The 12830-nt window shown below is 33.3% G+C and overlaps 1 protein-coding gene across 18 annotated transcripts in view; it reads left to right on the top strand.

Moving 5' to 3' along the window:
* The window catches only part of CDH18 (cadherin 18), a 1020178-nt gene that overhangs the window by 970303 nt on the left and 37045 nt on the right, over positions 1 to 12830 (top strand). For all 18 annotated transcript variants that reach the window (XM_021076971.2, XM_021076969.2, XM_021076964.2 and 15 more), the window contains one exon: positions 4789 to 4910. In XM_021076971.2, the coding sequence (XP_020932630.1) occupies positions 4789 to 4910 (122 nt within the window). The remainder of the gene's footprint in view (positions 1 to 4788; positions 4911 to 12830) is intronic.

Below are 12830 nucleotides of genomic sequence, written 5' to 3'. Positions count from 1 at the left end.
TCCTTTGCTGTGCAAAACCTTGTCAGTTTGATTAGGTCCCATTGGTTTATCTTTGCTTTTATTTCTGGTGCTTTGGGAGATTGACCTGAGAAAACATTTGTAAGGTTGATGTCAGAGAATGTTTTGCCTATGATCTCTTCCAGGCATTTTATAGTGTCTTCAGAAATCAGTCACATTTCTGTATACTCACAATGAAATATTAGAAAAGAAATACAAAAATACAGTACCTTTTAAAATTGTACCCAAAAAATTAAATACCAGGGAATACACCTGACCAAAGAGGTAAAAGACTTATATGCCATGAACTATAAAACATTAATCAAGGAAATTAAAGAAGATGTAAAGAAATGGAAAGATATTCCATGCTCCTGGGTTGGAAAAATTAATATTGTAAAAATGGCCATATTACCCAAAGCAATCTACAGATTCAATGCAATCCCTATCAAATTACCCAGGACATTTTTCACAGAACTAGAGCAAACAATCCAAAAATTTATATGGAACCACAAAAGATCAAGAACTGCCAAAGCAATCCTGAGGAACAAAAACCAAGCAGGAAGCATAACTCTCCCAGACTTCAGGCAATATTACAAAGCTGTAGTTATCAAGACAGTGTGGTACTGGTACCAAAACAGACAGACAGACCAATGGAATGGAATAGAGAACCCAGAAATAAACCCAGACACCTGTGGTCAATTAATCTTTGACCAAGGAGGCAAGAACATAAAATGGGAAAAAGACAGTTTTTTCAGCAAGCATTGCTAGGAAACGTGGACAGCTTCATGCACATCATTGAAACTAGAACACACCCTCACACCATGCATGAAAATAAACTCAAAGTGGCTGAAAGACTTAAATATAGATTATATTCATTTCAAAATTTTTTATAACTTTTTTTCTGTATATTTAATGTGGTATTCAAAATCTACAAAGAATATATTGCAAAGCATACTTATATATCACAGTACTTAAATATTAGTGTAATAACTAGTGTAAGAACATTATCTTCAACAATACACTATTTCATTTTGCAGTCAATTATTTAGTTTTGCATGCGTTTTTTTTAGTTTTACAATGTTTTCCCATATCTGAATGCAATTTTCTGAGACATTTCTAAAAAAGATACTTCAGTTAACATTTTTTTTCTTTTTGTCTTTTTAGAGCTGCACCCATGGATGGCATATGGAGGCTCCAAGGCTAGGGGTCCAATAAGATATGTAGCCACTGGCCTACACTATAGCCATAGCAACTCTGAATCTGTGCCGCATCTGTGACCTGCACCACAGCTCTCAGCAACGCCAAATCCTTAACCCACTTAGCAAGGCCACGGATTGAACCTACGTCCTCATGGATGCCAGTCAGGTTTCTTAACCACTGAGACATGATGGGAACTCTCAATCAACATTTTGTTTCATAGTTTGTCATAAGTATGTTATTTTTTATCTCTATGACATAAATACATCACAATTACTGCATCTCTTCAGCTATTATTAAACCTTTGCATTTTCCTGTTGTTATTCCTGTTAATTATACTGGTAGTGTATGTGTTAAAGAGATTTTCCAACAGATATGAGCCAGGGAAGTGACTAGATGTTGAGCATGAGGATATACAACTGTATTACATGTAGCGTACTTTTATTTATAGGTATTCCCATTGGTCTGTGTCCAATCCAACTCTTGGAAAATCTTGTCAAGCTTCTTAATATTGTATCAATATTATTAGGACTAAATGGTACTTTATTTTGATTATCCTAACTTTCTTTATTTTATTTTATTTTTGGGCCATGCTCATGGCATGCAGAAGTTCCCAGGCCAGGAATCAAACCCAAGCCATAGCATTGACAATGTCAGATCCTTAACCCAGTGAGTCATCAGAGAACTCTATAATCTACATTTATTTAAATACTATTGATGTTGAAAACTTTTCCATATGTCTACTTGCCATTCATATTACTTCTGGTAAATGTTTTTATATTGTTTTTTATATTCCTTTTTATATTGAGCTCTCTTTTTATTGGTTTAATACCTTTTATTACATATTGTAGATATAGGTGTATGTGCTGCAAACATATTCACTCATTTTGTGGCATTTGTTTCCTCTAGTGGCATATTTGGAGGAACTGAAAAAAGTCACATCAGAATGCAATCAAATTTATCAGTGCTTCTTTTATGATTAGTGCATTTTCTCTTTTGAAATCTTTAATGAACCTTAATATATTATATGATAATATTTTCTTCTAAACTATATATAGTTTTGCCTTATACATTTAAGTCCTTAATTATTTAAGGTGTATTTGTGCGTGGTGAAATGTATGGCCCATTTTATAATGATGATGATGTCGATAACAAGCTTTACAAACACCACTTCTTGCTAAATCTGTACTTTGCCCACTGATCTGTAATAGCATCATTACCATATATTAAATTTCTCTATATACTGAATCTGTGGCTGGGTTCTGTTTCCTGTTTCTGTTTGTCTATCACTTTGTCATAGTGACTTAAGTTCTAATAACATATAATAAGGCTTGATAATTGGTAAAGCATGAATTCTTTATTGCACTTTATCATACAAATCTTGACAATTTTAATATTTAGAATTCTTAGAATCAGCTTTCAATTTCCATGAACATTTCTCATTGGATTATATAAAAAATACACATCAATTTTGAGGGCTGGATTTATACATAATATTTTATCTTCCAATCATATAAGTGATATAGCTCTTAATTACTTTAGATCTTCTCTAATGGCACTCAGTGAAGTGTATTGCATTCTTTCCTATACTTTTTTTAGATTTATTTCTAGAACCTTCATAGCTTTTTTTATAAACTCTTGTTAGCTTTTCGTCATTAAGAATAATTTTTCTTGTAGTTTTTGTTGTTGTTTGTTTAATGTGTCCTTAATCATCTTGAGAGAGTACAGTATTTTCCTAGTTCAAGAGTTTGTTTTTGCTTTTGATTTCCTCTGTTTTGTATTGTTTGAATGTATGGATATTAAATTTATTGTTTTGATGTGTATTATGTTGAGCATCTATATATTTTTTTTTTTTTTGTCTTTTTGCCTTTTCTAGAGCCACTCCCATGGCATATGGAGGTTCCCAGGCTAGGGGTTGAATCAGAACTGTAGCCACTGGCATACACCAGAGCCACAGCAATGCCAGATCCAAGCCGCGTGTGAGACCTACACCACAGCTCACGGCAATGCCGGATCTTTAACCCAATGAGCAAGGCCAGGGACCGAACACACAACCTCATGGTTCCTAGTTTACCACTGTGCCACGAAGGCAACTCCTATATGGGGGCTTTTTGTTCCTTTTTTAATTCATTAACTTTGCGGATAAATTTTATGCTTTTTAAAGATTTTCTTTCTTCATTTCTTTCCTCCTTCCCTCTTATCTTCCTTCCTCTCTTCCTTCTAACCTTCCTTTAATGCTGACCTAAGCAAGAATTCCTAGAACTAAATTAAGGATAGATTTTTCTTTTATGTAACAGTGGAGTGAGTTTGGTATTATTTTGATTAGTCCATTGACAGCTAATATCTCTCATGAGGGGGAGCATGCAGCATTGATATTAAAACTTTGCCAGCCATAGAAAACAAGTTGTAAATATTTCCTCCTTACTCTGCTTTCTGAGGAAACCATGTATAAGAATGAAGGTACTTATTTATTTAATTTAGTAAAAGTATCTAGGCCTGATTTTTGTCTCTTTGAAATCATTATTTTTTATCTAAAAATTGATTTTCTTTAGTTATGGTAGTATTATCTTGTTTTTTTTTCTATTTCTTTTAAAGTCACATATGACATGTTTTAATCCATCCATTTTCCTAATGGATAATTAAATAATGGAAAATTTAAAAATCAATTTTTTAATTTATTCTGTTATGTACTTATACTCCCTTTTTTGTAATGTGGTTACTTTTTGCCTTCTCATACTCTACTTTGATAAATTGATAAATTTGTGTATTTTTTTTACTAGTTTTTAAAACTATATATTAGTGTGTTGTTACAAGTTTAATTTTGGATTTTTTATTTTTTTATTTATGATAGACAATGACAGAAACATCAGTAATAAAAAATAATTTTAATTTTTCCATTATGAATTCTACATTTTTAGCTTTGACATGTAAAATAAACCAAACATTTATATTTTCCTTATATCTCAGAATTTATAAACTTACTGAAAAATGGGAAGGCATATTTTAAAGTATTGACAGTAATATTTTGATACTTACCAGAGTTACATGTGAGTTCCATGCTCAGTTCTAATTTAAATTATTCTTTATTTTTCCCCAACTATGACTTGATACCACAAACTGTGTATATTCTCCTATTAGAAGAAAATTATCCCTGTGTAAAGATTTTTACTTTATATTTCATCCCAGTTTATTTATACTTGAAGTTTTGAACTTTTAAAAGTTTATGTGATTTTTTTTACCAACCACTGTGCTTTTCTTAGATTAATGATGAAACCAATTGTTCATTCCTTAGACTCTGACAGCGTACAATGAATTCTGACAACTTTCTCCCACTCCAGTTCCTGAATAACATGTAATTTCCTTGATATGACAAAATATCATTTTAGCATTTCTGTCATGCCTTGGTGTTCATTTTTCATTTTTCTGTAAGTTAATGAGTTCTAACAAAGAGTGCCTTCATAAAGTTGTCTTTTGCCAAGAGTCCTGCTGTAGCATATGGGACTAGTGACAAGCTACAGTATTAAGAAGATTGCTTTAAACCAAGCCTCTAAAGTGTGCATGGAAATACTAAATACATCCTTGTCTGTTTTGCAGACAATCCTGGTTTGCTGAGCCATGTCACAGTGGGTATTAGAGTTTTGGATGTCAATGACAATCCACCCGAACTTGCCAGAGAATATGATATTGTCGTCTGTGAAAACTCTAAGCCTGGCCAGGTAAGTTAATTGTTTTCTTCCTATCATTTGAATGGAAGAAAAACAAGCAGCTCTGTATCTATTATTCTTAGGCATAATCCTCAAAAATCCCCAGTGTTATTTTTGTGCTCAGTAAAAATAATTTTATAAAGCTTTAAGTACCAAATAAAATGTTTGGAGAATCATAGAAAATAAATTTTCTCTGGATCCCAAATGTAATTCAAAAAATGAACTCATTCATACATGCATATATTATACCAATAAAATCATATTGAATCCTTTGAGTACAGCCCTGTACCTGAATATTAAATGAGGAGGAAACAGTGAACATTCCTGTCCTAATGAACCTTAGAGACTACCGTAGGGAGGAGATACTGCCTGGTCTGTTTTGGAAGGAATTAAAGAGTGACATACTGGCCATTAAGTGATATGAATACTAGTAGATATTAGATTTAACAACATGAAGAGTGTGTACGTTTTAAGGCACTGGGGAGAGTGAAGAATGGAGAGAAGAGATTGAACAAAGGATGTAAATCTGGATGAGGCACAGAAGCCAGTTAAAGAAGCATGACAATTCTGAAGAGAGGCCAGTGTTGCTCAAGCTCATAAACCAAGTGGTGTGTGTATATATATATATATATATATATATATACACACATATACATATATATATATTTTACATAGGAAGGCTCCTATGTAAAATATAAATTTTTTTATGTTCCTTTCTCATAGCAAAATTAGAAAATACGAATGAAAACAAAATGACCAAAATTTATATTTGAAAGTACTTATAGGTTATATGTTTTATGCTAACAATATATTAATATTATCACTTTAGGTACTTAAACACATATCACCATTTCAAAGACAATAAATTATTTTATGGTACAAATATATAATGATTTTCTTACCAAATCCCATCTAAATTGTGTTAGATATGGATTCACACATCCTAGACTTATTTTCATAACATATTATACAAGTAAAATGTAATAGTTTGAAATGGAAAATTTATATTTAAAAAATACAGCCGCTTAATAATTGATCTCAGTTTTTGGTAATAACCACATATTTGATACACTGAAAAATAGATTGAATTAAAATATCCATGTCAAGGCATGGAAAGACAAAAACATAGGAAGCATCAACAACACTATGAAAGACATATGAAACATGCAGGTCTAACACACAAGTTATTCAATTTGGCCAGAAATAATATTTGAGGAGATCATGACTTAAAAAAATTTCTATATTGTTAGTAATCATTAAGTCAAAAATTCAAGAAGTATAAAAACAAACAAAAAAACCCTAAATAACTGGAAATAAAATCACAAGATTACATCAAGAGAAAGAAGACATAATACTGTCAGAGTTCCCATTGTGGCTCAGCAGTTAATGAACCTGAACCCGACTAGGATCCATGAGGATGTGGGTTTGCTACTGGCCTCGTTCAGTGGGTTATGGATCCAGGGTTGCAGTGAGCTGTGGTGTAGGTTGCAGATATGGCTTAGATCTAGAGTTGCTACGGCTGTGGTTTAAGTTGACAGCTACAACTCCGATTTGACCCCTAGCCTGGGAACATCCATATGCCACAGGTGTGGCCCTAAGAAGCAAAAAAAAAAAGACATAATATTGTCAGGAGAAAAAAAAAAATTTAATGGATGCAGTACCAGCCAATGAGATCTTAGATGACATTAAAAACATAATCTATAAGAGAAAAAAAAATATAAATTGACCTTGATAAAAAAATAAACATTTTTGATTTCTGAAAGAACCCACTAAAAAAATGAGACGAAAACCATAGAGCTGGAAAAGTTATTTACAAATCATCTATCCAATAAAGGATTAGTGTGTAGAATATTTAAGGAATACACAAAATCAAACAGTGGAAAAAATCTAGTTTTAAAATGGGCAAAAGGAGTTCCCATTGTGGCTCAGTGGTTAACAAACCCAACTATTATACAGGAGGAGGATGCAGATTCTATCCCTGGCTTCGCTCAGTGGGTTAAGGATCCAGTGTTACCATGAGCTGTGGTGCAGTTTGCAGATGTGGCTCGGATCTCACATTGGTGTGGCTGTGGTATAGGCCGGCAGCTACAGCTCCAATTGACCCCTTAGTCTGAAAACCTCCATATGTAGGGGTGCAGTCCTAAAAAAAATAAAATTATTTAAATGAATAAATAAATAAAATGGGCAAAAGACTTGAGCAGACATTTCATGGAAGATTATTTACAGATAGACAACAAACACATTAAAAGATGTTCGACATCTTTTAGGCAAAAGATGTGATTAGGCAAATGAAAATTACAACTACAGTGAGATATTGATACAAAATCTATCATATAGGGAAAAATTTTAAAAGTGTCATAGACTTGGGAAGATGAATAGGAATTAGATCATTGATACGTTTTTGGTGGAATGGTACAACTACTTTGAAATACAATTTAGCAATTTCTTAAAAAATGAAATATAAAATTACCATAGAGTGCAGAGGTAACGCTTTGACACATTTCCCTGAGAGATGAAGATTTATATTCATACGAAACACTTTCCACAAATGCTTGTATCAGCTTCATTCATGATTGACCCAAACTGGGGAAAAAAAAAAAAAAAAAAACAGATGTTTTTCAATGAGTGTGTGGTTAAGTAAACTGTAGTGAATTCATATCAAGGAGTAATACTCAGCTATGAAAAGGAGTAAACTATTGATACATGCAAAAATCTGGATATAACTCCAGAGAACTACAGTTCTTTTGTGATTCAGCAAGTTAACCATACTGTGTTGTTAACGGCAGTGGCTTAGGTCCCTGCTGTAGTGCAAGTCCAGTCCCTGGCCTGGGAATCTCCATATGATATGGTGCAGCCAAACAAACAAAAGAAAGAAAAAACTGCAGAGAATTTTGCTAGTAAAATAATAATAATGATAATAACATCAAAAGGTTTCATAATATTTGGTATCAGAAATTAAGGGACAATGATAGCAGGAAAGTAAAGATGGATATAAAAAGCAACATGAAGGACTCTTATGGTGATGAAAATGATCTGTATCTTGACTACATCAATGTCAGCATCCTGGGTAGGACATTGTACTTTAGCTTTGCAAGATGCCATCAGTGGGGGGAGTGGATAAAGGTACACAGTAACTTTCTTTATTTCTTGCAACTGCATATGAATCTATAATTACAAAAAAGTAGAAAATTTATTTAAAAATAAAAGCAAATAAACATTTAAAAAAAAGATATAATACCTTTAAAGGAATCATTTCAAAAGATGATTTTTTTTAACCACGAAGAATAAAAGCTAAGAAATGGAAAGACTAATCCCAGGAGTCAGAAGATAACAACTGACAAATCTGAATTATTTTCCTACCAAAATGTTCCTCAAAAATAAAGACAAAAAAATTCACAGTTAGACAAACAAAATTGTGAAAAATTTCTTACCATAATACTCACACTAAAACATTTTGGTTGGGGGGGAAGAAAATAACCAAATTGGCAGCTCGGGTGGTAAGAATCCTTAAAGACAAAAGCAATAAGTGAATATATTGTTTAAACTACTATTAAGTGAGTAGAAGTCAAAGGAACATTTTCTAGGGTTTATAACTTACATAATATACATGATAACAAGATGTCATAATTAAGGAAGACTAAGTTAAAATATTCTTAACTCCTTAAATTGGAGGATAATTGAAAAATTATCAATTTATAATGTATAGTATATATTATGAATGCATGCTCTATAAGTTCCATTGTGGCAAAGTAGGTTAAGGATCCATCATTGTCATTTTAGCAGCTTGGATTGCTGCTGTTGCTTGGGTTCAGTCCTTGGCCCAGGAACATCCACATGCTGTGGTCACAACCAAAAAAAAAAAAAAAAAAAACCCTGTAATTTTTGGTTTAATAGAAAGTTGAGTTAAAAATACTCCTAAAGAGAGTGATGTTAAAAGTTCTATTTCTTTTTTCTTTTCTGTCTTTTTAGGGCCACACCCATGGCATATGGAAGTTCCCAGATAAGGGTTGAATCAGAGCTTAGCCACAGGCCTACACCACAGCCACAACAACTTGGGATCTTAACTGCATCAGCAGATCGCAGCAATGCCAGATCCTTAATCGACTGAGTGGGGCCAGGGATCGAACCCATGTCTTCATGGATTCTAGTCGGGTTGGTTACCACTAAGCCACAACAGGTACTCCAAAAAGTTCTATTTCTTGACCTTAGTTGTGAACATTAAAATGTTCATTCATTTTAAAATAATTCACGTACTTACAAATTACTGCATGTGATTTTATCTTACTGTATCATATTACACAATACGAAGATAAAGGGAAAAACATTTTATTTAGAATCTATCTTCAAGGATTCTAGAAGGACATATTTCAAAACTAAAATGTAATCCTAATAAAATAATGTTTAGAACCAATTCAATAGTTACAAAATAACCCCCAAATTTCTGTGAAGTTCGGAAAGCTCAAAGTTAAAATGACAAATTTTCATATTTGCTATTGAGATATAATTTTATCTTTTAATGCAAGGTAGGGAAAATTCTAATAATTAGGTAGAAGTCATGATGATCTTTTTAAACCAAGAAATAAGATAATAAATATAGAACAAATGGACAAAAAAAAAAAATGATATAAACAAAAAATAAAATTGGAGGAGTTCCCATCGTGGCACAGTGGTTAACGAATCTGACTACGAACCATGAGGTTGGTTGCAGGTTTGATCCCTGGCCTTGCTCAGTGGGTTAAGGATCCGGCATTGCCGTGAGCTGTGGTGTAGGTTGCAGACTCGGCTTGGATCCTGCGTTGCTGTGGCTCTGGTGTCGGCCAGCGGCTACAGCTCCAATTAGACCCCTAGCCTGGGAACCTCCATATGCCACAGGAAGCGGCCCTAAAAAAGGCAAAAAAAAAAAAAAAAAGTGGTGTAAACATAAGTACTTAACAATATTTATGTTAGAATAAAATCACCAAAATGCTTAAATTAAAATTTTATATTATCAAAATGGATAAGAAAAAAGCCAATTCAATGTTATTTATGAGATGTGTTATAAATTCAATAAAAGAAAACAGCATGAAAGAATAAGTATACCAGTTACTTGAATAACTCCTACATGCATACTCAGCCCACTACAAACACACACACACACACACACATAAAAAAAGAAAACTTTATCAAAGAATCTGTGTACAAAAAGGCACATTCCTTGTGATAAAAAGTAACTGCAGCAAGTAAAAATCACAATTTAAAATTTTTATATACTTATTAACATTTCCTCAAATTGAATAAAGCAAAAATTGATAGAACTATAATAAAAATAGATAAGCCAATTATTGTACTGAGAGTTTAGAATGGTTTTGCAAGAAACTCACAAAATAATAACATACAATTTTAGTAAAGATTGTGAACTGGAGATTGGCACTTGCCATCTGCCTCTACAAGGAGTGTCAATCATGAGCCACTGTAGCCTCTGACCTCAACACCCTCTGAAAGGAGCTCAGGGTGGCGATCATGAGCAAGACACTCTATGTTCTGGGAAAATGGCAGAACAAGTCTTCAGATAGTGAGGTATTTTCAGGAGAAGATTTTATGAGGCCAATTCTTGCATCTCCTCATATCTAGAAAAGCACTAAAATCCATGGTGACTTCTATTCCTCTTCATGACTAGCAATGACCTTCACGAAACTAGCAGCAAGATTCTATAAAAATGTGTGCATGGCTGCTGCATGTACCTCCCCCTTCACCAAAATCACATATATACTGACATTACCCGCTACCTCTTTGGAGCAGCTTTTCAGAGCTATCTGAAATGCTGCCACCCAGGCTATAGTACTCATTTTACCCCAAATAAAACTCAACTCAACTTTTAAGTTGTGCACATTTTTTAAGTCAACAGGATACTGAAAATGTAATACCACAATTAACAAACTTTGCTGTTTAACAACTGTAGAACACCATATTGATCAACTTTAGATTATGCATTCTTTCAAAATTTACATAAAACATTGACCAAAATTTACCATATCTAGGACAAAGCAAGTTTTAATAATTTGCAAATTATTGGCCTCATTTTTTTTAATTTACAACAAAATAAAACTAAATACTAATTGAAGAATATTGCTAGAAAAATTTCCATCAGAAATGAAGAAAGGCATTTTTAAATAAGCCATGAGTCAAAAAAATAATAAAAATGAAAATATTTCAATAGAATGGTAATAAAGATATACTATAGAAAAAAGAGTAAAGGCGGAGTTCCCGTCGTGGCCCAGTGGTTAACAAATCCAACTAGGAACTAGGAGGTTGCGGGTTCGATCCCTGGCCTTGCTCAGTGGGTTAAGGATCTGGCGTTGCCGTGAGCTGTGGTGTAGGTCGCAGACTCGACTTGGATCCCTCATTGCTGTGGCTCTGGCGTAGGCCAGCAGCTACAGCTCTGATTCGACCGCTAGCCTGGGAACCCCAATATGCTGCGGGAGCGGCCCAAGAAAAGGCGTAAAGACAGACAAAAAAAAAAAAAAAAAGATAAAGAGGAAATCAGTTTTTTTTTTTCATTTACGCTAACAACCAAACTTTGAAATCAAAATCTGAGGATACAATTTTAATTATAGATATTCTTTTTGAACATAGAAATACCCTAAATAAAATATTGCCAAAAAGAATCCAGAAAAAAATAATACTCTAAAAAAAGGAGAAAAATTAAAATTCATTTTGTTAGGTGAAGCCAAAGATTTTGATGAAGCTAAGCACTCATTAATAACAATACTATTAATAGTAATAGTGGTAATACTGTTTCCAGTGAAAGGTTTTTGTCTTGTTGCAGAAGGTATTCAGAAATGAGACAGGGAGATCAAGAAAGTAAAATGAGTATTTATTTAAGTGAGAATAAGCCCCAAGAGGGGGAAAGGACAGACAGGTGAGCAGCTACCCTGAGTTTCTTTGACAAGACAGTTATGAGGAGCATATAAATGAAGGGGAGGAATATTCATTGGGGAACAAAAGGTTTAGGGGTCATACTTCATAATTTTCATCTCAGCTTCACCTTGCTGAATGGAGGAGGGATTTTTGTCCTTGATAAAGTGTGTCATGGTATGGTATTGCTGCATGATGGGTACTTCTTATCTGCAAGGCTAATTTTATTGTAATGAGTGCATAATGAAACAAAGCTTACATTTGGATGCTAGAAATTTCTGCCTTTTCCCACCTTTCTTTGTCTGCCTCCAGGACACATATCACCCAAAATGTGTAGTTTCCTATTAGTCTGGAGGTTCCTACTTTTCTTTGTCTGCCCATGGACCCTGGCTGTTTATAAGATGTATAGTTTTCCTGCCACTTGGCCCAATGCCCCCCCTTTCTCTGCTTATACTTAGTCATCTTCCTGCTGTAACAATGCTATACACTAGGGGAATGTGTGAATGAAATTGACACTTGTGCTAAATATACATCCAATATAAATTTATTACTGCTTTTTCTTTATATCACAATTAGAAAATAAAACAAATACTATACCATTTCATATCACATTAAGAAAATAAAATATCTAGAAATAAATTTTACTTTTCTAAGGTATCAATTACCTGATTTATACATAAAAACTTTTAGCATACTTAGGTTCTTTCTCTCACTAAATCTTTGTTTCTTTGGTTCCTAGATTATTTGGAGAATTAAAACTTGGATTATTTGAAATATGATATAAAAAATAAAAAATCATCAGCTATTTTTAGATGTTTTCTTTTAGTTTCTTTTTCAAATTGTTAAAATTCATTCATTCATTCATTCATTCATTCATTCATTGCATACTTCAAGGCAATTTGAAAACTTCAAGGATAAAGTGTGATCTTGTATTAGAAGCAATTCACATTTGCTAGTTCACAGCCATTCTTATAAGTTTAGGTGAAATCATCAAACTTCTGGGCAACTGATACTCAGCCCTTGCCCTAGGATCAGTTG

The sequence above is a fragment of the Sus scrofa genome, chromosome 16, assembly GCF_054392235.1.
Source record: "Sus scrofa isolate SSC_HxYL_T2T_F1_AM1 chromosome 16, Sscrofa_HxYL_maternal_Yorkshire_Landrace_v2.0, whole genome shotgun sequence".
In the NCBI taxonomy this organism is placed as follows: domain Eukaryota; kingdom Metazoa; phylum Chordata; class Mammalia; order Artiodactyla; family Suidae; genus Sus; species Sus scrofa.
Note: the sequence above shows the minus strand (reverse complement) of the source record. Positions and strands in the feature narration are given on the sequence as shown.